The sequence below is a fragment of the Syngnathus scovelli genome, chromosome 5, assembly GCF_024217435.2.
Source record: "Syngnathus scovelli strain Florida chromosome 5, RoL_Ssco_1.2, whole genome shotgun sequence".
Classification (NCBI taxonomy): domain Eukaryota; kingdom Metazoa; phylum Chordata; class Actinopteri; order Syngnathiformes; family Syngnathidae; genus Syngnathus; species Syngnathus scovelli.
The window spans coordinates 2,493,120-2,518,840 of record NC_090851.1 but is presented as its reverse complement, the minus strand read 5'-3'; the positions used below and the strand labels follow the sequence as shown (position 1 = coordinate 2,518,840).

At 43.8% G+C, this 25,721-nt stretch overlaps 4 protein-coding genes across 6 annotated transcripts; 1 reads left to right on the top strand and 3 right to left on the bottom strand.

The window, feature by feature from the left end:
* Window positions 1-231: 231 nt before the first annotated feature.
* g3bp2a (G3BP stress granule assembly factor 2a) lies at window positions 232-6,535 on the bottom strand. Of its 2 annotated transcripts, none has more exons than XM_049720334.1 (13): window positions 6,351-6,535; window positions 4,984-5,102; window positions 4,810-4,891; window positions 4,561-4,734; window positions 4,386-4,476; window positions 4,198-4,303; window positions 3,936-4,116; window positions 3,751-3,846; window positions 3,565-3,667; window positions 3,416-3,475; window positions 3,139-3,270; window positions 2,906-3,033; window positions 232-2,662 (listed from the first exon to the last, which is right to left on the bottom strand). In XM_049720334.1, exons 2-13 carry the CDS (start codon window positions 5,076-5,078, stop codon window positions 2,375-2,377), a joined length of 1,536 nt encoding a protein of 511 aa, XP_049576291.1. In that variant the 5' UTR covers window positions 5,079-5,102; window positions 6,351-6,535; the 3' UTR covers window positions 232-2,374. The 2 variants fall into 2 exon arrangements, with proteins under 2 accessions (XP_049576291.1, XP_049576292.1); XM_049720335.1 differs by having other exon boundaries at window positions 2,915-3,033.
* Window positions 6,536-7,350: 815 nt separating this feature from the next.
* Window positions 7,351-12,893, top strand: pkd2 (polycystic kidney disease 2). Its single transcript, XM_049720328.2, has 14 exons — window positions 7,351-8,113; window positions 8,409-8,522; window positions 8,860-8,993; window positions 9,159-9,631; window positions 9,707-9,935; window positions 10,028-10,198; window positions 10,273-10,454; window positions 10,526-10,646; window positions 10,711-10,809; window positions 10,872-10,993; window positions 11,121-11,238; window positions 11,488-11,654; window positions 11,723-11,870; window positions 11,933-12,893. The coding sequence occupies exons 1-14, from the start codon at window positions 7,702-7,704 to the stop codon at window positions 12,116-12,118; spliced, it is 2,676 nt and encodes an 891-aa protein (XP_049576285.1). The 5' UTR covers window positions 7,351-7,701; the 3' UTR covers window positions 12,119-12,893.
* Window positions 12,894-13,084: 191 nt separating this feature from the next.
* abcg2d (ATP binding cassette subfamily G member 2 (JR blood group)) lies at window positions 13,085-18,424 on the bottom strand. Of its 2 annotated transcripts, XM_068650726.1 has the most exons (16): window positions 18,019-18,424; window positions 17,627-17,849; window positions 17,022-17,081; window positions 16,837-16,951; window positions 16,507-16,659; window positions 16,281-16,438; window positions 16,060-16,211; window positions 15,795-15,896; window positions 15,470-15,717; window positions 14,775-14,857; window positions 14,378-14,467; window positions 14,004-14,125; window positions 13,763-13,917; window positions 13,613-13,702; window positions 13,442-13,548; window positions 13,085-13,373 (listed from the first exon to the last, which is right to left on the bottom strand). In XM_068650726.1, the coding sequence occupies exons 2-16, from the start codon at window positions 17,839-17,841 to the stop codon at window positions 13,226-13,228; spliced, it is 1,998 nt and encodes a 665-aa protein (XP_068506827.1). In that variant the 5' UTR covers window positions 17,842-17,849; window positions 18,019-18,424; the 3' UTR covers window positions 13,085-13,225. The 2 variants fall into 2 exon arrangements, with proteins under 2 accessions (XP_068506827.1, XP_049576286.1); XM_049720329.2 differs by lacking the exon at window positions 18,019-18,424 and having other exon boundaries at window positions 17,627-17,961.
* A 164-nt stretch (window positions 18,425-18,588) lies between these two features.
* Window positions 18,589-25,205, bottom strand: ppm1kb (protein phosphatase, Mg2+/Mn2+ dependent 1Kb). The gene is made up of 7 exons (XM_049720339.1): window positions 25,039-25,205; window positions 23,494-24,023; window positions 23,115-23,215; window positions 21,186-21,351; window positions 20,977-21,121; window positions 20,720-20,854; window positions 18,589-20,578 (listed from the first exon to the last, which is right to left on the bottom strand). Exons 2-7 carry the CDS (start codon window positions 23,961-23,963, stop codon window positions 20,447-20,449), a joined length of 1,149 nt encoding a protein of 382 aa, XP_049576296.1. The 5' UTR covers window positions 23,964-24,023; window positions 25,039-25,205; the 3' UTR covers window positions 18,589-20,446.
* Window positions 25,206-25,721: the final 516 nt, after the last annotated feature.

Sequence of the window (25,721 nt, the reverse complement as noted above, 5' to 3'; positions counted from 1 at the left end):
ATGCGAGGACAAAATTAAGCAGATCTAAACAAACCATTGAATTATGGGACATAACCAATCGTTGAATTTATTTAATGACCATTTGTAGAGTTTCGTACTTATTGAGACATTTCACTACAAAACAATCCTGAAATCCAATTTGTACACCTTTTGATTGTCTGTCTTAATATGATGCACTGTCAAAATAAAATAAAAAATTATAGATAAGCCGCACAAGACACAACCAGTGTATTGAGTGGTGCTGATATCAGTAGTTTATTGAGTCTGACACATTCAAAATGGAAAGGAAAGTCAAACCAAGAGGAAAGTAAAGAAAAATGTATTGGAGCAACAAGGCTAAGAAAACACAAGTAAAAGATGGCTATTATGTTTGTAAGCACAGTCTATTTCTATTAAAGAAGAACTCGCATGATTCACTGTGACTATCCAGTCTACTTGCAACCAGAGAGAAAAATAATAATTTACAGCTTTGTCTGATTTTGAAGATCCCTAAGCAGTGGATCTTCACTGCCACACACACACAAAACAATTAAAATAAAGCATTGAACAAAATTACTCTGAAAAATAGGTTGTGCCAATTCAGATGAATATTGGAGGCCACGTTCGAAACGGTCAGATTGTCCTTGTAAATGTTGCCAACCCGCCCAAAAAAACAAAAAATAGTGCAATACCCACTAGACAAGGAAGACCTCGTTACCATAATTTGTTGCTACATCACTTTCCCCCTTTCAGTGCAAGATAATCAAAATAAAACCTCCTGTAGGGCACATGAATGAAATTAAGCGCAAAAGTAAGCAGTTATGAAAAGTACAAATGTGGCTAGAAAGGTGATCTCAGGTTCTTTCTGGGTGGTCTACAAAATTGTATTTTGAGAAACATGAAAACCTGAGAGGAAACAAATAGATAGTGGAACCTCCAAAAGTTTGAAGTCCGCCCAATTTTGAGAGTGGAAACAGTCGGAAAGTTGCATTTTTTTCCATTTTGTTACTCCACAGAAAAGTAGATGGCAACAGGGGGGGAAGAAAAAAAACAAAATAACAAAGCAGGAATCGGGAAAGTCTGTAATGTAAGCAATCCAATTATCTAAATGTGGCATTCACACATTTTACTTGGCGTGAGGTTTTTTTTTTTGACTGATCATAATCTCGACATTGCCTGTACAATTAAAGTTTTTATGCTAATTCATTGCACATCTTCAATATATATTTCTTTCGATTTTGGAGGTTCCAATATGTCAAAGCTGGGCACTATATTAAAAACATGAAATTCTGTATATAAATGTACCTTTAACTTTTTTTTTTTTTTTTTAAGACGGGCCCCTCAAAACTCAAACAAGAGCAAAGAAAATGTACAAAAAGTCACATCTTAAAACTGGAATTGGACTATACACTTCAATCTGACTAAAGTCCGGCATTGCTTCGTTAACAGCGAAAAAGGTGAACGCAGAAGGCACCGTGCTTTTGTTTTTTTTTATATACCAAGAGAAAGGAATGCGAAACAGTAAACTATGACTTTTGCTGTACATTTATTCTGTCACGTTTTAACGACAGGAATGGCATCCTTTATCCCTAGCTGGAAAAAAAGAAAAAAAAAAAACATGAGACAAAGTTTGAATGAAAAGAAACCAGAGCGCCACTCTTCCATTCTTCTGTATCCTTTGCCCTCCCCCCACGTTCAAACATACTGTCATTTGGTGAACATCCTGGATTATTTATATTAGAAACGAGGCAAAAATAGGTCATCTTGTCCATCCAGCAGTAAAATGTAAATTTTCGGTATACATTGGTCACAGCAGCGAGGCCTGCCCCGTTTGTGTCGTGTCGCTTCGTCGGCTTTCTGAGCGAGAATGCCAACTTTAGAAAAAGAAGAAGGAAAAAAAAAAAAAAAAAGGTATCCATGAGTGCATATTGGCGAATGCAAATTTTGAAAGAGTGGAAGGGTGGGGGGAAAAAAGGCAGGCCTTTCCCTTCGGAACAGCACAACTTTTGCATCTTCCAACAGTAACTATCATAGAAAATGTGCAATGGAAGGTTAAGTCAAGGCAGATAATCTCTTTTATCCAGAACAACGGGCTGTTTTTTTTTTTTTTTTTCTAAATGGTACTTAAAGTCTTTCAGTCCCTCCGAATGTGGCACAAAATGACTCCTGGTTGCTTTCCCCACTCAAAATGTACAAATGATAAGTTTGTAATTTCATGTCGTAGCAAAAAGAAGGAGAAAAAAAAAAAAAAAGATCTTCGGCTCACAACTAAATAAGCTCGATTGACAGGGTGCGTCACAATTCCAAAGCAAAAGGGGAACCCCCCCTCCCAAAAAAGAAAAAAAAAATTAACAGATGACATTGATGAAGCCAGCGGTACGACTTCCCGTTCTCCTCAACGGCGCTGGGTTGTAAAGCGGCCTTCACCGAGGCCTCCAGACCCCCTTCCAGACCCCATGTTGGGTTTAGGAGCCATGCCGCCCCGGGGCGGGGGTCCCCTGCCGTCGCGCTCCCGCATCATGCCACTTCCCATGAGGCCCCGCGGGCCTCCGGGTCCTCGGTCATTGCGCCTCATGTCCCGACGGTCGTCGGCGCCACCGGCGCTCCGGATCTCTCGCTCACGTGCCGCCCGCGTCTTCTTCTCCTCCACGTTGAGACGCACTTCGCCTCGGAACATGATGGGCTGCAGGAGGAAGGGCAAACTTAGGATGGCAAGAAAACACTAAACCCAATAAAATACGAGAAAAAAACTTTGTTAACATGTAAGAAGAAAAAATTGACTTATTTCTGTCTTGGCAGGGGAAAAAAAAAAAAAAAAAAAAGAACATTTTGGGGATGATTGTGCAGACCAGTGGTTGGAAATACGTGAGGAACCAGTGACGCACCACCCAGTGAGTAAAATTGGTAATTAAATGTCTATACATGCCCCGTCTACCTTGGCCCCAAGGATTTTCTGCACGGGATCAGAGTCGTCAAACACCACAAATCCAAAGTTGGGGAGCTTGCCGCCGACACCCTTGGTGTTGATGCGCATCTCCACGACCGTCCCGTAGGCTGCAACGTAGAAGAAGATCAAAACTTTCTCATGCGACGACTCGGAAGGCAATCAATAGGGCCAAGCGTCTGAATGCTGTTCGAAGATGACAATTTTGGCCGTACTCATGAAGAAGTCTTTGAGCTCGCCCTCGTCGATGTCGTGCGGGAGGTTGCCGACGAAAAGCTGGTGGCTGTCCGGGTAGCGTACGGTTCGCCTGCCGTCCATTTCGCCGGGTTCACCTTCCCCTCTGTTGCCTGACACATAAAACACAAAACGAAACTGATTAGAAGCCGAAATAATTCCTTCCAATAATCTCCACCAAGGGTAATAACATGGAAATAAAAACATGGAAATAAATTCCCAACTTCCTGCCTTCATGACGGTAAAAATGTGACTTACCTTTGTTAACAAAACTCAGGTGAGGTTTTCCCATTTGTGCATCCGATGATGGGGCGCCATCTAGTGGTGAGAGCAAAAAGGCACCCGCTTCAAATTTCATTGAATTTCAAAGAACGTCATGGCAGAATGTGAAGTAAATTGGTCAGTACCTGGTCGAGGGCCACGTGGGGGGAAGACCGGTCTGTCGCGGGCGCGTTGGTCTCGGGGTCGGAGCGCCGCCGCCTGCGTTTCTGGTTTGGCTTCGACTCGGGCCTACGGACGAATCGATTGCTTGTCGTTTTTGGAAAGGCTGCAGACGAGTCATGAATTAAAGACATGTTTCACAGAAGGCTTACCTGTGAACTTGGAGCTTTGACAACGTGGGGTGGGATTCCAGAGGAGGTGCCGGCAGGAGGCAGGTTTTTGCTGGTCACTGAGGCCCAGGAAAAGGTCTGGGAGGGAAACAGAGATTCTGTCCAATTACAAACGTTTAACCTTCAAAAAAATGCGTTACAATGTTTCTCGTGGCGTTATCACATACCTTGGGTGGCTCCTGCGCATGAGGCGGAGACTCAGCCGGGACCGGCGAGGGTGCTTTTTCCTCCGTTTCTTCCAGAACCTTCTCATCCACTTCGGCTTTTATCTCCTCGACCTTGGGCTCGGGCTCTGGCTCCATTTCCGGCTCGGGAGCCGGTTCCTCCATCGGTTCCTCCACTCCGTTTCTGCAGAGAGCCAAAAATGGGCTCAATTTTTTTTTCACCAACGCCTCAAACAAGAATAAAACCAGACGGGCGTGAGCGTACGTGACGGGGTGGGGCTCGTAGTAGGCGCTGCTGTTGGGGCTCTCTTGCAGCGGCTCGGGGGATGCCTGCCTCTCTTCTGGCTCCTCTTCAACTTCCTCCTCTGATTCTAAATCAGTCAGGGAATTTGCAACAACATCAACAACACTGTGCTACAGCAAAATCAGCCATGTCACAGCAAAATATCTCACCCTCGTCAAGTTCCGCTTCCGAGTCGCAAAAAACTTCGTCCTCATAGCGGAAGATGTCATTGTGTACGTAGAATTTGTTGGCCACTGAACCCTGGAGAAGGTCATTCAAAAGAAGGTATTTATTATCAATGAAACAACAGATAGCACAGCGATGGGCGTAGCAGCGGCAGCCTACCTCTGGGGCAAGCACAAACGTCTGCATGAACTTCCGCATGGGCTGCCCGTTATTGGAGAGCTCGCCGAGAACCTGCACCACTACGCCGTCGCTGAGCGTGGCGTGGGCGTCCACATGCCGGATCTTTGTGTGGCACTCGCTGAACTTCAGAGACATGACCTTCTTGTGGATTTCCTACCAGACGGACGACAAAACGTGTCAGTCATTCCACATTTGATTTGCACCACACTCGCGAAAACAAAACCCTACCGATTGCCCGTACACCGCTTCCACCAGCTTCCCGCTCGGATCAAGACCTCCATGAACATAGGAAGAGTTCCTCCCGTAGAACCTGACAACAAAGCAGCATTAAACAGTTGAGGAACGGAACACAATGTCCCCAAGAATCTACAAAGCGCCTCGTACATGCACATCGATAATTACCTGTGCAGGAAGTCTGGTGCCTTGTTTAACAGCGTGTAATACTGCCTCACAAACTCCCGCCCTACAAGCAGGGGACTTGGTTTCTCCATCACCATTTCTTTGGTAAACAATATTAAGTGCTGCAAGGCAGGAAGATGTGGTTAAGTTATAACAAAGCTAAAGTCAGGCTCAATTTAAAGCACAGATCTGAGAATGGGAAACGAGTAGTAGTGAGGAGCAACTTCCAATACAGCACCGTAGCGTCGACGTAACACTGCATTTACAATTATAAAAAATGACACCCAACCAGTGCAATGCTAAATAGGTAAGAACTTTCATGTCATGTGGCACGAAAGTCTCCGAATATTATAGGCGGGACAAATCCTTGATTTTCAATGGAATAAAGCTTTTTGAAAAAACACAGTTCTTTGTCTCACTTCTAGGCCCGCATCAGTCACACAACAGCTGACTGTTAGCATGGAGGCTAAGTCAGGAGCTACGCGTGACATCACGTCCATCAAGTCAAACAAAGACACAGATCGACATGTAATACAGGACACGCTCGAAAAAGGCTGATTATTAGAAAATATTTGACATATAATTACGTTTTTACCCCATCCGCCTTCGTACAATCGTGGCCTACATGCACAACACGAGCCTCCTGTTTGTAGCATTATGTCATCACTATTGATTAGCGTGCACTGCGGCTTTTGGACTTACTGACGATTATCTCAATTAAAAACATAAATTTAGCGACATTTAAACGACTTCCGCGTGTGATAAACAGAATGCCCCCCCCCCCCCCTCCAGCTAGTCCGCGCTAACTCGGTTAGCACCGGGGCTAGGCTAACTTGTGGCGTCGTCTTTAATTATTCAGGACACTCGCTGTTAAATTAATAACATTATCGTTGAGTTAAGACATTTTATTATACCAAAGCAAGCAAAACAAAGCACACAATATAGAAGGCGTGTCGTTAAAATTAACATGAAATGCAAACGAGGTGGACACACAACGACAAAACAAAAAGCGACGGCAGCCGTTGTTACGGCTACGTTATAAATTGTACATTACATCCAATTCAATGTCGGAGTTTTTCATTATGTCAGAAAAACATTTTCAACAATTTGCAATTAACTTCACTGTCGAGCCTCAACTTGCTAAGTCCTATGCGGTCTGGGAAAACAAAAGACAGCGACGAGAACGCTCTAATTCTGTTCATTGCCAGGAAATGTGGAGTGTTTATACAAAAAACTACTAGTTTAACAACATCAAACTACTAGCAGCTCCTCTTAACGAGCACTTAGACGAGACAATGCGGCTAAAGTTAGCATTTAGCTTGTAAGGCAGCCACAACATTAGCTACGCTGAAGGATGGAGGTTAACTTACCGTGTTTAAGACCTATCTATGTAAACAGAAAGGATTATAGTAATAATAATGATGATGATAATAGTAATATAAATGACAGTGAATCGAAATTACACAGTCAGGTGTTTACAGGTCTCTCGCCGACAATTTATGATCTGCGAGAAACGAGATTGAACATTTAAAGCGATCGGTTTCGATTTATTGTTTTACCCCTGCGTTTTGGAGTAGGAGCCCCCAAGCGCGGCGTGCTCACCAATCAGCTGCTCTAAAAACTATGACGACACAGGAGTTCTGCCTACAAAAAACTTTATAGAACTTGTTCAACATTGGCGAAAGATACATCGTGAATTTTCGCAATTTAAATAACTCACAAGTATGTTAGTATCATTTTTAAGGTGTTAAAAAATAAATTACAAAAAATATAATAGAGAAAAATTATCCGAGCCATTCCTCGAGGCAAAACGAACTATGACGACACAGTATTAGTCCTGCCCACAATAACTTAAAAAAATGTCACCTGATCATGGGACAAAGTCAGACGTGTAATTTTTACAATTTTAAAACAAATCTCAGTTTCTTAAAAACATATTTGTGTCTCGTGCTTTGTAAACACCTTAATGATGATAAATAATAAATAGTGACGTTTCAGCAAACCGACCAATCAGCGGCCTCCACTGGGCATCCCTCCCAGCCTCAGTTTGGAAAACACCGAGGGGCTTGTTGTGATTGAGCGGGTTGCCATAGCAACAGGTCAATAAAATACATATTATGTAACATAATCTGAATTAAAACACAAAAGTTCATTCAACCACAATGTTTTAGTCTACACAGATTGTGTACAAATTCGCAACCGGACAACTAATGGATTAAAAAATAAATTATAAAAATTAAAAGAAAATTCCATCATTATTCGCTAAATGTGTTAATGCTACGTTTAAAGTATCAATAGACGATTTGCACCAATTTTCTATTATTTTATTTGACGCCATGACAGTTAATGTAACCCGAGAATTACCGTTTTTCTTTTAGGCGTCGGGGGGGCAGCGAAGGAACAAGATGGCTGTCCCGGGACGAGAAAACTTTTCTCGCTCTCAACCTTTTTACGGAAACCCGACGATTTTCCGTCTCCTTTAGTTCCTAGAAGATAACAAGCAAGTAATAACAGGCATATTTTGTCAGTGTTAATTTTTAGGGGGCGACGTGAGCCATTTTCGAGCCGAAGTTAGTTGGAAGGACTTTGGAGCAACGACGTCGATTTTTTTTCCCCCTATAATAACTTTCTTAAAGGTTTCCCGTCCACTGATTAAGTTTTGTAATATTTTTTTTTAGAAACTCGTATGATCGTTCGGATTAAGTAAGTATCCCGAGTACCATGAGCTCATCATCTCGGGTAAAACCCAAACACGGCGCCAGGGAAGCGAGCGAGGGCATCGAGATGGAGAACATCCAGCAACAGCAGCATCGGGATTCGGTGGCCGTGGGAATGACAGCTGGTTCTCCGTCCTCGCCATCCAGACAAGCTTGGAGCCGCGACAACCCGGGTTTCGAGCCCGGCGAAGAGATCATGGCAGCGGACTGGCCTGCAGCAAGCCCGGGGAGGAGGTCTGCATCCACGGCTTCCAGCAACAGCAGCTGCAGCAGCGGTTTGGGCAACTACAACGTCGGCGGTGGAGGACGCAGCCCTCAAATCCACGATGGAGGAGCCTACCCGAGCCCGAGTGGAGATGAGGGGCAGCGGGGCAGGCACAGCAGCTGTATGAAGCAGATACTCCAGAAAATTAGAAGTAAGACACAATCTTCATGATCAAGTTTATGTTAAAATCAGGGTTAGTTAAAATAATTTATATCCCCTTGTCTTCCTTTTTTAAAAATCGTATTGACCAAAAACAGGAGAGTTGCCCAATCAATCGAGCAATCAATTACAGGAAGTCACCAAGGTATCAAATGTGTCTCGAGGATGTTCGTAAACTGAATTGTTAGTAAATCTGAACACATGAAAGTTCAATTTACAATTGATTTTTTTTGTCAACATCTTGGGGTGCACAACCTTAAGTTTTTTTTTTGTCTCCCTCGTTACAGTTTTGTGGGGCACGGAGTTAATGGAAGACAACAACAGCAGTCGCGAACGCTACTTGTGGAATGTTCTGCGAGAGATGCTCACCTACATCGCCTTCCTCATCACAGTTTGCGTGTGTAAGTAACCCATTTCAACCTGCAATTACACTGGTGACCTAGAAAAATCACCATGAATGATTTGAGCAGATGGAATAACGTAGGATTAAATTACCTGACTGGCCAGACAAGTTGAGAGAACGTTTTGCTCTTTTCTATTTTGCTGCTTCAGTAAAACTAATGTGGTTAAGGGCGGTTCAGGAAAATGTTTCCTGGCATAATCCACTGTGCAGAGTAGGATAAACTCCTCTTTTATAACGGGGTCATTGAACTATGCATTCTAGACTGCTGTCTCTTTGTGTAAAAAGAATCTGATGTCTTTAAATTTGTAAATTTGTGTGTTTGGAATGGTGTGTAGTGACGTACGGGATGGTGAGCACCAACATGTATTACTACACCAAATTCATGTCGCAGCTTTATTTGGACAAACATCTTTCCCCTGGAGAGGAGACCACGTTTAGGAGCCTTTCGACTATGGAAGACTTCTGGAAGGTACATCACGATCGATATTCATTTATCTCACGATTGCATAATTGGTAGAATTATAGTTAAAAAATATACAGAATACTCACGTTAAAATTAAAAGCGTAGATTTAATTTGAGAAAAGAAATATATTCTATATTTTGGGTAACCATCACGTCTTCTCATCCTCTCAGTACACAGAAGGTCCTTTTCTAAACAATATGTACTGGGAAGTGTGGTACAACTCCAGCCTGCCCGAGAACCCCACTCACATCTTCTACGAGAACCTCCTGCTCGGGGTGCCTCGCCTCCGGCAGGTCAAAGTCCGCAACGAGTCGTGCAGCGTCCACGAGGACCTACGCGACCAAGTCCGCGACTGCTACAACGTTTACACGCACGCCAACGAGGACACCACCCCCTTCGGGCCCGGGAACGGGACGGCGTGGACGCATGTGACGGAGGCCGGAGCCAACGGGAGCAGCCATTGGGGTCGTGTGTCCAAATACGGCGGCGGGGGGTATTACCAAGATCTATCCCGGACCAGGCAGGAGTCTGCGGTCCAGCTACGGTTCCTCAAAGACCACCAGTGGCTCGATAGAGGCACCCGAGCCGTCTTCCTCGATTTTGCCGTCTACAACGGTAACATCAACATCTTCTGCATTGTCAGGTGAGGAATGTCTGCTGAAAGGACAATTCGAAAAGCATGACCAGCTCGAAACCAACCTCGAAAAACATTTGTCAGGTTGTTGATGGAGTTCCCGGCAACTGGCGGGGCGGTGACGTCCTGGCAGTTCCAGACGGTGCGTCTCATCCGCTACGTGTCCAGCTGGGACTACTTTGTGGGCCTGTGCGAGGTCATGTTCTGCCTCTTCATCCTCTACTACGTGGTGGAGGAGGCACTGGAGATCCGCATCCACCGCTTGCATTACTTCAGGAATCCGTGGAACTGTTTGGACGTCTTCATCGTGACCGTACGTATCTGCACGTGCAACGTTTTGCCTCATTTCTCCGTAATTTTCTAAACTTTAGCGATATGATATTCAAAACGGTTTCCGTTTTGCAGCTGAGTGTGGTGGCCATTATCATGAACATAATCAGAACAACCATGGTCAGCCACCAGCTGAAGAGCCTTCTGGAGAACTACAACACACACCCCACCTTCGAGCCTCTGGCCAACCTGCAGCTCCAGTTCAACAACCTGGTGGCCATCATCGTCTTCTTTTCTTGGGTTAAGGTATGCCTGAAAAATGTTTTAAGACGAGTCGATAAAGGGGAATAAATCAAATTAACTGAAGCCACTTCCCTCAGCTCTTCAAGTTCATCAACTTCAACAAGACCATGAGTCAGCTGACGGGCACCCTGTCTCGCTGTGCCAAGGACTTGGTCGGTTTTGCCATCATGTTCTTCATCATCTTCTTGGCCTACGCCCAGCTAGCCTACCTGCTCTTCGGAACTCAAGTGGACGACTTCAGCAGCTTACAATCCAGCATGTAAGGACAACCCACGATCCGCCGCGTTTCCTTAAATGCTTCTGCTAAACGATTTTGCTGCTTTTGTGTAGTTTTACTCAATTCCGCATCATCCTGGGAGACTTTGAGTTCTCCGAGATCGAGGAGGCCAACCCGGTGCTGGGGCCTGTTTACTTCACCACCTTTGTCTTCTTCATCTTCTTTATCCTCATGGTGAGCACAAACTTGCGTAACCAAATATTTCCTCCGCTGACACATCATCACATCTTCACCACAGAACATGTTCTTGGCCATCATCAATGACACTTACTCTGAGGTGAAAGCGGACATGTCTCAGCAGAGGTCTGACATGGAAATGAGCGACCTCATCAAGAAGGTAAAAAAAAAAGACTTTGCCATCTTCAAGAGCGTCTTACCTTATATAAAATGTTCCTTTAGGGTTGTAACAAAGCCTTGATGAAGCTCAGGCTGAAGAAAACGGCGGTGGACGACATCTCAGACAGCCTGCGTCAGGCTGGAGGCAAGCTCAACTTGGATGAACTGAGACAGCATTTAAAGCGGTGAGCGTCAGATACCACAAGATGGCGCTAAAGGACTACTTTTGTCCATGCAGAGTTTCCAAGACCAGCAAATAGGTTTAGAGAATCGGAACTTCATACCTTTTTTGTGGTTTCTGTCTCGACACAGAAAAGGCCACACAGATGTGGAGATCCAGGCCATCTTTGCCAAGTATGACCACGACGGTGACCAGGAGCTGACGGAACACGACCACCAGCAGATGAGAGACGACCTGGAGAAGGAGCGAGTTAGTATAAAGACCATCATATTTCTTGTGGTGGACCCAAACAAATATTTTTATTTTCACATTACAACTGACAACACACACCAACAAACAATGGCTATTAAAAAAAAAAAAAGCTTCCTGTTAACACCTGCCATGGGTTTTATATGCTTCCCAGCATGAGAGTCCCTCTAGTGGCATGGAGGTCAATTACATCAATGCAAAACTAATGCAAAAGTGGAAGCATTTTCATGACCTCAATTCCGTTTGCAGGAGGACTTGGATCTGGAACGCAACTCTCTGAGTCGAGCGTGCAGCGGGCGAAGCCTGCCGCCTCGTGGCCAGGATGACTCGGAGGAGGACGATGACGAGGACAGCGGGCACAGCTCGCGGCGCCGCGGCAGCAGCTCGGGCGGCGTTTCCTACGAGGAGTTCCAAGTGTACGACACGCTTAAACCCAAAAAGGGGGTGGGGGACACCGCCGTGACAGTTGTGTTGTCGTTTGCAGGCTGGTGAGACGCGTGGACAGGATGGAGCACTCCATCGGCAGCATCGTGTCCAAGATCGACGCCGTCATCGTCAAGTTGGAGGCCATGGAGAGAGTCACACTCAAGAGGAGGGACGTGTTGGGAAGACTTTTCGAAGGAGCCATGGAGGTACGGGAGGGTTGACAAAACCCTATTTTGATATCCTAACCCATCTTTGTGGTACTTATCAGGAGGAGCGCGGGAACGGTCGGGACGCCGACGCTCACAGCGAGCAAGAGCGGCTGGTGAGGGAAGAACTGGAGCGCTGGGAATCGGACGACGTCTCCTCGCAGGTGGGCCACCCAGGAGGACGCCCCCGCCCCCCTTCCTCATTGTCCTTGGACGCAGCGGACGCTAACGGTAGCGCTCACGTGTAAAAAAAGTAAGGTTAAAAAAAAAAAAAGACACTTTATTGCAAACAAAATAGGAGCAATTAAAACAAAGACCTCGGATGCACTGAGTAAGTCTCAAAAACAGAAATACGGGATTCTTCCTGTCGGGCAAATAAAGGATTGAAGGAAAAGTATTAGGCATCACCACGCTGAAAAGAAATGAAATACTTAAAACGATTTATGCACATTGTTATGAAAGAGTGAGCCACTGAGAGCTTAAGTGTGATACCTCCATTTTGTTTTTTGGAAGGACACGTGATTTTAAGTTTTATGGCTGCAAAATCCAGGGGATGGATGTGATTGATTTTAAAATCGTTGAAATCGGTACAATATCAGTAATCTATGTAATGTATGCTCCAACTTGTACGACTTTCTTTGTATCCTTTTTATGGCTTCTTTGCTTAATACGTATTTGTAGCAAACGCCAAACTGCCAGCATCAAATATGGGTTTTGATTTTTTGCACACATTCACATTCCATTGTCACGTTTGAACACGCACTTTTCTACGATGTTCATTTTGTTGATTTTAATTTACGGTAGTTGCGTTGATATGCATTTCGCCTCGAAGCTTCCAATGAGCTAGATTATTATCAGTATTGTATACACACACACACACGCACACACACAAAATGTAACTTGAAACAAACTTCAATTTGGAGTGCAAATAGTGTTCATGGGAAACTCATGCATTTATATTTTATCCTGTGCTGTAAGATTTTCTTATCTACCTTTTTACAATTAAAAGTGATATCAAATTTGGAGTTGTTTTTTTTCATTATCCATCTATGCATGTGCTGTCTAATATTTAATATTTACAGAACTTTTATGTTTTATTTAATACATTTACTATTTTAAAGTAAAAACAAACCACTTAGTGCTTTTACCATGACATTTATATGCGAATGGAGTAGTACAAATTGTTTGAAATAATAAAATAAAAACAATGCCAGTACAATTTTAAATGTTTACTGCAGAGGTAAATAAAACAAATCAAGAGATCTGAGTGCCAAGTACAATAAAAAGCACATCTACTTTTAAAATAATGGATCAAATATTTATAAATAAACAATGTACAATGTGAGCTACCTTTTTTAGGTGAACTTCTTCATGTAGCGAAGTTTCAGGTATGAAATGAGCAGGAAGGCCACTAGCATGACGGCTAACGCTACGTGGTTCTGCCATAAGCCCCATGTGTCGTACCTGCTCCCCAAATAGTCCAAGTACTGCTCCCCCGTACATCTGCACCAAAACCACAAACGTTTAAATTGTTTTATGACAACCGGAAATAGTGGAGTTTTTCTACTCACGTATGTCCAACCTTGGTTGCCACACTGCAGTTGCAACTGGATGCAACGGCGGCCATGTTGGTATTCTGGCAGAATTTTAACCCCACAAACTCGTTGATCTTCAGAGCCTGAAGATCCGAAAGTCCAAAGTGAGCGACAAACGATTTAAGGGTTCCATCAAGTTGGACTTACCGCAAGGCCGTAGCGAGGAATACTGAAATACTTGAGCCACGCCAGCCAGTCCATGACGCTCGGAAGGTTCACCAGAAGACCCGAGAAGATCTACAAAACGTATGCCCAGCATGGGATACATTGTGGTATAATACAGAGATGTTCCCTCACCATCATGAAGACAAAGGTGATGGTCATGAAGATGTTGGCGAGCGCAACCACCGTCTGGTCTGCCGAGATAGCCATGGTCATGGCGGTGGCCGTGTACGCCACCAACGTCACCGTTAGCGTGAACACAGAGAATGCAGCTAAGGTGCACTTCAGCCCTGAAGACCATATTGAGCGTGATGGGAAGAGACAAACATAAATAAAATCAAATGAAATAAAATGAGAGGGGCAAAATTGTCCGTACCGATCATATAGTATACACCGCAGCTGAAGATGACGGAAGTGACGGTGCGCAGGACCATGTCGGACAACACCTTAGACAGGAAATAGACGGATACTCTGTAGTAGCCGCTGATGTACTCGTGCCTGCAGCAACAAGTCGCATAAAGTCAAACCTTCACATCCATACATTTTGCTTTTAAACAAAACTAAAACTATTGGCTATAAAGATGAAAGTTTGTTGACTATGCAAATTAATGTTTTAAATTTGTTGATGAGACTTTAATATCGGTGATTTTTTTACAAACAAATATTTTATGAAAATTAAACTATCACTACAGGGATTTTTTTTTGTTTAAATATGGTGTCCATTATTGCTAACTCGAAACAACAACGTACGTGAAGAGCTTCCGTTCAGCGATGAAGAGCTCGGCCGCCGACACTGTACTGAAACACTGATTGGTCGTGATGAAGAAGAGCGCCCCCATCCTGAAGGAAGCAGAAGACAGAGGTGAAGCCTGTTTTCCACTCCGTGACCCTTCACGGGCGTCCTTAAGGGCCGCCGCTTAAGTAGTGTGAATGCAATGACCTTCTGCTAGGTCTGGAGACCGCTTGGGCTTTGCTGACCTTGTGAGTACCAGCTTGTGCCAACATTAAGAGGATTAGTAAGTCCCCATAGGAATGAATGCAATTTTCATTTTTGGCATTACAGTACAGGGACGTATAGTTGCTTTTCTAACACTAAATACTCAATTCTTCCAAAATGGAGATTTTTTTTTTTTTGTGTTCCTCTCACCTGTTCTGGATGCCACTCTGATCATCTTTGACTCTGAAGAAAATGGCTCCCACAACGAGAGCCAGGAATATATGCACGGCCACCTGCTCACATGTTCAGGACAGGATGGAAACAAAATGCAACAATCTTGCTTGAGACTTGACACTTAGAATTTCCAGGGGGGGGGGGGGGGGGGGGGCGGGTTTTAATCCCAACAATTGACACATTAAGACAGAACTAAGCAGTTCCCAGGATGAAAGGATCAGCTCATGACGCCGGAGTGATGAACCGTGACAACGTCATGTGATGCGTCGGCTGCACGGGGCGGAGTTAATGCCGGTTTGGGTTCAACGAGGGGGCTTAGGCCAGATATGATATCAAGCCCAAAGGAGGCAAGAGTCGGGTCACCGCAGTCACTAAAGCCGATTAGGGCGCCCACGCCGTCCAGATCCCCACTTGCAGGGATTATGCGGTCTTATCTGGGCCCAATTGGCTGTTAATAATTCTTAAAGTGAGGAGACTTCTCAAGGCTTTGAAAAGTCAGGTTGATCCCACCAAAGGCTGTTCATCCAAGACAAAATCATCTTTGATGTTTGCAAAAAAACGTTTGGTGGGATCAAGATTCCAAATTGTCCGACGAAAAACCTTTCAATCAGCATTTTAATCATATCTAAGGTTTACATTTGCGTTTGTTGAAGACTCCAAAGCTTATGTACCTGCGCCACAGACGTTTGTGGGTTGAGCAGGAGGTTCTGGAAGGTTCTGTGGAGTACCCAACGCATCTGGTGGCCAAATGAGGTGATATAGGTGACGGTGCGGGAGGCGGGCGGCGCCGAGTGTCGCTTGTCTTGAGTGATGCGTTGCAGCTGGACTAGCGTGTCGCTGCAATAGCTGCTCTTCTTGTACTCCTCCACCAGACGCTCCTCCATGCTTGCTCTGGAGCTGCTCACATCCAAGTTCAACTCTAACCCAGGAGACAAATGTCAAATAAAATAAAATAAAAGCTAAAAAAAATGAATAGAATTGTAAACATGGCATTACCTTCAGAAAGACTGACTTTGGACATGCTGGTGACAGTGAAGTCTCCATTGATCACGTCCAGAAAAAAGTCAGCTGGGTTGTTGTGGGGCTCGCAGGAATATCCTGAAAGACAACAGTAGTAGATCTGAGTCTCATCTGCATATTTGTTGGAGGACACTTCATAGCTGAGCATTAAATGGCTTAATGGAAACATATACAAACAATAGGGGGCCTAAGATTGACCCCTGGGGAAGTCACATTGATTAAAAAAAAGAAAAGTGATCACCAATGTTTGCAAAGTAATCCAATGTGTTTGGTGCTGGTCCGTGGTACACCATCTTGCCTCCGACCAACAGAGTGAGCGAGTCAAAGAGTCTGTAGATGGAGTAGCGAGGCTGGTGGATGGACATGATGATGGTTCTCCCTTGATTGGCCATCCTGGAGGAGAAACATTTTTAACCAGAGAGATTAGATAGATGGATAGAAGAGCATGATTTGAGTCGCTACCTTCGTAGCAATAGCAGGACAGAGTTAGCTGTGCTGGCGTCCAGCCCCGTGGTGGGCTCGTCCAAAAAGAGCACAGGAGGGTCGATGATCAGCTCCATCCCAATGTTGGTCCGCTTCCTCTCACCTCCTGAGATGCCACGAGTCATCTGAGTGCCCACCTGGGAAGAACGCCGTAGGAACATTTTCGACAAGGAGACATTTGCAACGGATCTTCTCTAAAGTTCACCTTGCAGTCGGCCACCTTGGCGAGGCCGAGTTCCGTGATGAGGTGATTGACGCGGGCCTCTTTTTCGCGCTCTGACACGCGGGCGGGTAGACGCAACGCTGCTGAGAAACGGAGATTCTCTCTCACGGTTAGCGTTCCCATGACCACGTCGTCCTGGAGAAAAAAACTAAAGTCAGAGCCATACAACAATTTGTGGAAACTGTCCGTAATTGTTTGCCCATTAATACTAACGATGTTATTTAGGCCAGATTATAGCTAATAACATTCACGGGACCAATGCTAACGTTAGCATGCTTTGTTTTGTAAATACTAAAATGATCTAAAAGATACCTGGACGACGTAGCCAGAGAGACATTTGAAGTTAGGTGGTTGCGGCGCTCCATCGATTAAAACTTCCCCCGAAAGGCCAGAGGGATCTTTCCTCGCAGCGAGAATATCCAAAAAACTGTTTACATGAAAAATATCATCAATATTTATGCAGATGTTTTTATTTTGACAAATTCAGTTGCACTCACGATGACTTTCCACTTCCTGTGGGGCCGAGAATTGCGTTCAGGCCAGGCCTCATGATACCACTGGAAACAAAACAAGGCAAAAATATTGATCCAAAAACAGGATTAAAGGAAATCATTTTTTTTAATTTAGTTCTTGTATTGAATCTCATTAAACTGTCTGAGTAGCCAAAGGTTTCAGCCAGTTCCCCCTCCCACACGCACACAGCCTTGTAAAATGGAATTAAAAGATTGACCACAAGCCTGGCCATGGGTCACGTGACGTCGTTTTAATACGTTCCCTTGGCAGACGGCGACAATGCTGAGAGATTAAAAGTGGGGAACCTTGCCAAATATCATATGATTAACGCAAGGAATAATTCATTCTTGCATGGGAAACACTACACGTGAAAATAATGTAAAGTGGGAACTTTCACACAAACTGTTGATTAAAAATATTGTCACAAAAGGTCACATGATTAAAAATATTGTCACAAAAGGTCACATCGGTTAAGTTATGAGAGATGAATGGAGGTTGGAAATAATTTACAGTTAAGAAGGAACTAAAATAAAAAATGGCGATTAATTATTATTAAAGGCGGAAAGAAACAACAAAAAAAAGTACTCACTTGAGTTCCAGCAGTATCTGGCGAGTACTTGAGGTGTTTTTCCAGAAGAAACCGTTTTTCTCGTGAACCTTGTAGCCCACCTCGTGAAAGCTGACGGTGGAGCCGCAGAGCTGCTTGGCCGGCGGCTCCGTAACCGTGGCGACCCTTGAACCCATCAGGCCGTTGACGCCGACGTCGTCCACCATCGCGATGTTGATGTGACAACCTCGCTCCATCTTGTATCCTGTCATGGGAAATACTTTTAAAATATTTTTTTTGTTGATGGCTGAAAATGGTAAAAAATAAACACAAAATGTCCGCTCGGAGGAAAAATCGCAGATGACTATCAAATTTGGATTTGTCCGAAGTTATCCGATGTGCTTATTAAATAAGAAAGCAAAAGAGAAACTCACCTGGGGGGGGGGGCTTGCAAGCAAGTGAGCGTCGCTGCACTGGTCAGGAGGTGGCGAGGGAGACTGACGAGCATCTCGAGAGCTCCGAGTCAAAGGTCAGCGTCACAGCGTGCTGCTTTAACCCTTCGCTCACCAAACACACTCACTAATCCATTTTTATGACAACTTTCATCAGGTTTCATTTTTTTTATATCAATCTCTTAATTTTGTGCTGTACATTCTTGTAGTAATTTCAAATTGAAAGGAGAGAAAAAAAAGATTTTCCACTATGAACTAAAAAAAAGTTATGTTTGAGAAGTTATTTTTTTTTAACTCAGAAAAAGCCTTAGTATTTACAACTAACCGTTATATTCATTAATAGTAACATTTCAGAACTGAATCATCTAAGATTTATTTTGGGGAGGGATATAAAACTATTTTTTTTATTGGATAGCAAACGTAGGAGAAAATATATATTGACAATGTAATTTTACTTTATCACAACAGAGGATTTTTTTCTCAAAAGTGAACATTACTACTACCACCACATTAAATTAATTGATTAATTAAAAAAAATGTTTTTGAAGCATATCCAGAAGCACAGATTTAATGAAGTTACATATCATTGGTGTGTAACACAAAACATGTCCACTCTGTACAGTACGTCCCAAGTATACATTCCACATGTAACAACGATTACATAAAAAGGCAACGAAGAGAAACAATTAACAGCTGAATGGGCTTGCGTCCATGGTGAACAAATATTTACAAACATGGATTGACAGACGCTGATAAATTACAACCGGGAGGTCACATTGAAATGCTTTTTGCATAAATAGCTGCTATTCACACAACATAACCTGTCTGGATTCATTTCAGTGCCACCCTCATTCATCTCGGTGTAAAATTTGTGATTACAGAAAATAACTGTTCGTAAATGTCGGTTTGACAAATGTCAGCTTCACTCGTTGGGGGGGGACCCGAAGAACATTCTGGCAAAAAAAATATGCTGTTCATTCACATCCTTGACCCACTAGACTGTGCAAATGGTTCCTTTACAAGTTATTTTTGGTAATGATATTTTAAGAAGTGCAAGGGGGGGGGGGGGGAAGGGGGACAATCTCGGCCATGTACAGTGCTCGTGACCATATAAAAGTTATTCAAGATACGAGCCAACAAATTAGTTTGGAAGCTAGCTAGCTAGCCGGGCCGTGCTCTACTAAAATATTTTAATCCATGACCGAATAAGAAATCAGCATTCTTTTTGCAGCATTCAGATTGGTATGATTAAAACTGAATGCGAGTTTGAGCGGCCAAAAATCCATACGCTGAGCCGATTAGTTAAAAATGCATAGAACCCGTGAGGGAGAGAAAAAAAAAAAAAAAAGGGTTGCCCACCCTTGCTTTAGTTCCACAAGTTATGTACAGCAGAGCTGCTAAGTGTGTATTTACCGACACGTCGTCGTGTATTAACAGTCTGAAAAACGGACTAGGTCGACTCATTTCAAAATGAAACTTATCCAAGTTGATTTTTCTGCAAGTGCAAAAGTAAATGTTGCCAAGAGCAACAGAAGAACCTGTAAGATCCGACCCCATCACGTGGCCCGCAACGCAACACCTCCCACTTAGAACAATCCATTGCAGGGTCAAGTTAACATAAAAACAATTATTTTGAAGCTGTCTGACAATTTATACAAGTTTTTAAAAAATATACACTCACCCTTCATTTTCTTGTGTAGCTGACTTTGGTGGGTAGATTTTATTTTCTCTCTCTAACTTTTTTCTATTAATATTACATTTTATTTCTGACAAAATTACAAATGTTGATATTTTTTCCTCAGTATTTGTGATATAAGGACTTTTTTTCATAAAATGAAAAAGGTTCCTCCAAAATGTTACTTTCTCTCATAAAAACAACTTTTTTGTGATATGACATTTTCTGTAAAATCCCAACTTCTTTCTTCAAGCTTACAACTTTATTTCCCATAAAATATAGCTTTTTTTCTCATAATGTCTTCTCGCAACATTTTGGTAAGTACTACTACTCGCTGTGCTAAACAAAAACACAAAATTATTCATAATTATGGATAACTGTACTTCTAGATGTAATAAATAATGTATTTGATTGTAATTTTGGATTTTACTGAGCAGCCAGGACGGAAACAAAAACATCCTTGCTGTCCAGTGACGAACTCTAAATTTGATGAAGAAAGAAAAAAAAAAATCAATTAACAGTTTGTTACTATTTGTCTGCTCAGTCACAACAACTTTAAAGAAAATCTTTGAAATGTTCAATTCTGAGACTTTCAGTGCCATTTTGTTGAATAGAGCTCACACAGCAGTTGTCTCACACATCAGATTTTTTTTTTTTTAACAAAGAACCGTTGTTGACTATTGCACTTGCTGGGAGGGTCCGCAAAGCGCGCCCCCTTTCCCCACCCCGCCGTCACTACGCCCAGCGCCCGCTCGACACGAAGCTTCGGCTGAAGGAGAAGCTCGTGTCCGAGTTGGTGTGCTTGCCCCAGGCGCCGAAGGGCACCACCACGATGGTGCTGTTGTCCTCCGAGCCGTACTGCAGAGCCTGCGAACGTTTGTTACCAACTTTGAACCAACCTCGACGTGAATGTGGATTCGATTCATTTTGACATATCGCAAATTTTCGACCCTGAGCGGGATAATGGCTTAATGCAAAATCAAATTTTAACCGAATGTCCGCTCGTACCTGCTCAGAGATGCGCTGTGCCGCCTCTTTAGGGTCGTGACACTGGTTGATGACGTTGCAGATTTCCTGGCTGTTCATGATGAAGTTGATTCCGTCGGTGGTCAGCGCCAGGAAGGAATCGTGCGCAGGGCTCAGCTGAGAGAGGAGGAGGGGGGGGGCATCGATTGTGTTTATGTAAGCTTGTCACCACCTAGAGGTGTCTTTCTGGTACTGCAGCAGTGAAGCGTTTCAATCATACAGAAATGACCCAGACGTACCACAATCCTCTTTGTCTCCGGCTCGGCAATGACCCCCATGCCCTTCAAGTCAAAGTCGCCGATGCTCCGCGTCATGGCCAGCCTGCCGTTGACGTTGGACTGGCCCAAACTGTTCCAGGTGATGAAGCCGCCGCTCCTCTTGACCCTAAGCGGGCGTACAGACGGGCGTTATTAGCAAAGGTAGTTTTTCCAAGCGTTTTTACACTTACCTCTCTTTTTCGTCCTTCCTCTCGGGCGTGTGGTCGACGGTGAGCTTGAGCGCCTTGCCCTTGCGGCACAGCATGGCGCGGCTGTCGCCCACGCTGGCCACCACCAGCTCAATGCCGTCCCTCAGCAGCGCCACCGTGGCGGTGGTCCCTGCATTCGCGCCGGGTGCTACAGAGACATGACGGAGGAGGGCGAGCGTGAGAGACGCAAGTCGACGCTCGGCAGGTGCTGCACAGGTAACTAACGACAGGACAGATCTCGAGCACACGCAGACATGAAGAGAGGGGGGTGGGTGAGGAGGTCATGTAGGAGATAATACAATGGAGGGGGGAGGGGGGGAGGGACTGTTGCACATGCACTTTGAACAGTTGAGTGTGTTCGGGTTAAACGTACATCTCAAACAGCACTTTGCATCGCTTTGATAAACAAACAATCACACACAGTCAACTCATACAAATGCATTCTGATGTTGACTTTCTTTTTTTACATTATATCACAGCAGCAAAAAAATTATCATTTGAATTTTCTCAAACCGAATTAGCCATTAACACATTTCGTTGAAATATTTATATCGATCTTTTTTTTTTTAAACAGTATTTCAATAGGGGTGTGGAGACTTTTTATATGAGCTGCGTCAAGCAAATTTAAAACTAGTTGGGTCCTTGGATCACAATAGCAACTTCCTAGCTCTGCCTTGTAGTATTTATCTTTTTTCGAGTGTGTATTGATTTATAAGGCGGAGCCTGTCTCGGTGAGTGTCGTTGAATAAATAGTGTAGCGCTCGCTGTCTATTAGCTGGCTAAGCCAATTGGCAGCCTCTGCATAAATGTGCTTACTACTTTCTTAGCGTTGATCCAATAATGCGATTGTCAGGGCTGTGTTCAATCTTGACCGCTAACTAGCGATGGTGAGCTACATTCAATTAGCTTACATCAACGTTACCTTGTAGACATGTTGTCGGACACATCGTTTTTTTGAACGTAAAAAGATGTCGCTAAACGAGTTATTTGGACGCACGGCGTAGACGAGCCGGGTTAGCTAAGAGCAAAGCTCCGAGACCGATTGTGCACATTAGACATGCTGCGTCGGGTGGAGCGGTTCTGGCAGAGGGTGACAACAGACGTTCTCAAACTGACGCGCGCTTTCACAAGAAGCGCTGGCAAACACTCGTTAAGAGGAAGAGAGAGAGCTAGAGAGACTCGAGATGGATAGAGAGAGAGACTGAGAGAGGTAGGGAGATGGAGAGAGAGAGAGCGGGGAGTGAGAGAAAGATAGGGAACCTTCCAGAAGTCCAGGATTTAGGACCCGCTGGACTCTCTCCTTCAATATCTAGCCCCTCGTCATCCACATTGGTGCCAAGGGCCTCCAGCTCTGAGCTGGGTCCGCAGCTGTCGTAGATAACATGCACACACACACACACAGGCATATTGGGACATTTCACACAGCGCGGCCCCCCCCCCGGGGGTGCCACGTCAACTCATGTTAACATTAGCCTGAACAAACACAGTTGGGTTATGTTTAAAATATTGACTTGCATTTGAAGGAAAAGTCATCATTTGCATGCATTCCATTTTGTAGACTGTCAAACTTTTTTTTTTTTGACACCAAGTACATCCTCAAAAAAAAAAAAAAATTAAATACAAAAGGTTTAAGTGGTCATTAAAATGAGGTTGTAACATTGTGCAGTCTGAACATTACAAAATTAATAACGTCTTGAATAATAATCATATTCAAATCTGCTGCATCTGAATTAAATAAAAATGGTTTCTAGTCCAACCGGTAGGACAAGATAACTTTTCTACCTCTTCCTACTTTGAACTAACTCTAAAAATGAGTTGCTCTTTTCTTAAAATGACAAGACCTCCATGTTGCTAAGCCCCCCAAACCGTATCATAGTGTGCAAAGACGAATAATATTTATCGTCAACCTACCATCTGAGGAGTGCTGCAAATGCTTGGCCAAAGCTTTGTCTACTTCCAGGAAGGCTCGCGTTAAGACCAGCTCCAGATTGTCCTCGTCCGCCACAAAATCCCTAAAACAACAAAAAACAAACGTAAGGGCACAAAGATGACTTGTGAACAGAACGCTTAAAATACATTTCCTCAAATATGAGCCACTGCTGTGTGCAAAAGTGTAAACAAGCACAATCGTCGCTTTCACGGAGAGGTGGGAGAACTGAACGGAGTCATTCTTCACACTCGTGTCCTGACTTCCTGCTATTCCCTTTCACGCAAAATTGTGAAACTAATGCCAGGATGTTCGCCGACGGACCCCCTGACAGCTGATCGGCTTTCCGTAGCACGTTCTTACTTGATAAAAGTCTCCATGTATTTGTGACAGAAGTCCGCCGCTTCCGGCCCGCCGTGGCCATCAAAGACGGCAAAGTAGATGATGCTGTCGGTCATTTGGGAGAGCTGGAAGCGGTCCTCGTTCTCCTTGCGCTGGCCGATGAGCGAGGCACAGCCTACTTTGGACAGGCTAACCTTTGGAATGGGCTTGCCGTAGCGGATGCTGGACGGCAGCAAAATGGGCTCGTCGATGCGATTGTCCCAAATGCCGAACGTGTCCCAGGTGGTGGGGCGGCCGCTGCTGTCGGGGTCAAAGCGCGTGCCGCTGCGGCGCTTTTCCGAAGGGGTGTGGATCTGCCTCTTTTGGATGGTGGAATGAAAGTTGATGTCCTGCTTCAGCGGGAGGGGCGCCAGGGCCATTTGGGGAAGGCCGCTCCGTCCTGCATGGGGCCCACTATACCTTGCCAGGCGGGCGAAAAAGGCGATTGACATCACCCTTATAGCAGGAATACCAGAGAAGCACTGGATGTCGAAGGAAGCAGTCACCTAACGCTGCAAAAACAGTAGACGATAATTATTTGTCTTTTTATTTGCTCGCGTATTAGGGCTGAAAATTCATTTGTGATTTTTTTTGCCTCAATATTATATATATGCGTAATTATTTGTTGTTGTTATCAGATTGATTGCACAAATGGTTAAGTCTTGGTCAGGCTTATGTTTAAAATAAAGTCAAATGCATTTTTAAGCACTAAACGTATTTATCATGAGTGACATTTTCTCCAAATAGAAACCTTTGCAATTTAAAAAATGCATTCTACAAGAGTGCAATGTCAATGTGAAGTTGATTATTTGTACAGGCCTGTAAAAATTCCATGGAAAATAAGACCGCCCTCTAAAAGGTTTATTAAGGCCGATAGCCATAAGCAAAATTCCTCGGCCCCAAGATGGCGGCAAAACCCTCCCGTAATGAAGCTCTTCTTAACACGTCAACGAGGTTCCTTAGCAGCAGGAATATTATGCAACATCAACAATAACTCCAAAGCATTGCTTTAGTCTAAATATACCCCAAGATGGTGCCAAAGTAACGCTTTATTACTTTAAACTGAGCAAAAAGAACCGCAACTCCCCCGCCCCGCGCCAAAAGCTGACACACCACAAGTCAGCAGACCAGTATTTACCTTTCTATTCATTCCCGTTTTGACATATCTGTTGTAATAATCCAATATCAGACTACGACAACGCACAAGAATACAAAATGTTTAAAGACGATAGTGCTGTATAGTATATTCAAAATGTGCATCATAAAAAAGGTGTAGCCAAAGTATTCGGCGAACATTAGCTGGCTGTTTGACAGCAGAGTATTACCTTTCATATCTTGTGCACTCTCTAAAGTTGTTACATTATATATGCAGTAAAAAAATTAATTAACTAAGAAGGAAGCCCGTATATTTCGATTTTACTTCGTGATTAGCATGTTTCTAGTCGTTAGCACTAGTTAGCCCACAAGCTAGCTCTGTCGACTTGTTCTTGGCCGGACGAAAAAAATAATGGCACTACAGGAATTTACCTTAAGCGTATTTTTAATACAGCAGTCTTGTTTTATTCCCCTTTAGGCGCTTGTTTCGTTGCTTTGTTGAATGGCTGACGCGTGCTAGCGAACGACACCACTCCCTCCGGTCCCGCTAGCTTAAGTGATGCAATGTTGTTAAACAAGGCCATAGAGAGCCGCCAACCAATCAAATAGCTGGAAACCTCTATTCCTTTGACGACGCCCCTCAAACAATGAAGCTGATTGGTTGTTGAGAATGCTAATGACAGGTAAGAGAGCCAATCGTTAATGAGAAGCTTGAATGAACAGCCACTAGCAGGATAGCAACAAGTCAGACGTAGGCGACCGACATTCTTGTGTTTACGACTCCAGTGTGCGTGGGCAGATTGCGTAAAATCAAACATTTAACATGACCTAACATCTATTAATAATCTACTATTCAAGGGTGACAAGACAGTCTGGGGAAGAGCATTGCTCCATCAATTGCAGTGCATGTTTATTGAAACGTTTTTTTTTTTTTATTAAATTGATTTATTTTGAATATGGTTTGCATGTGCCATTAATTCTGTGCAAGCAAACAGTAGTTTTGCTGTCATGCCGAACTCTCTTCTGCTGCTCTTTAAATAAATACAAGTGGTTAAAAAGCATGCATAAATGTGTGCAGTTGTGTGGATTAGTTGCAAAAAATATTACATCACATG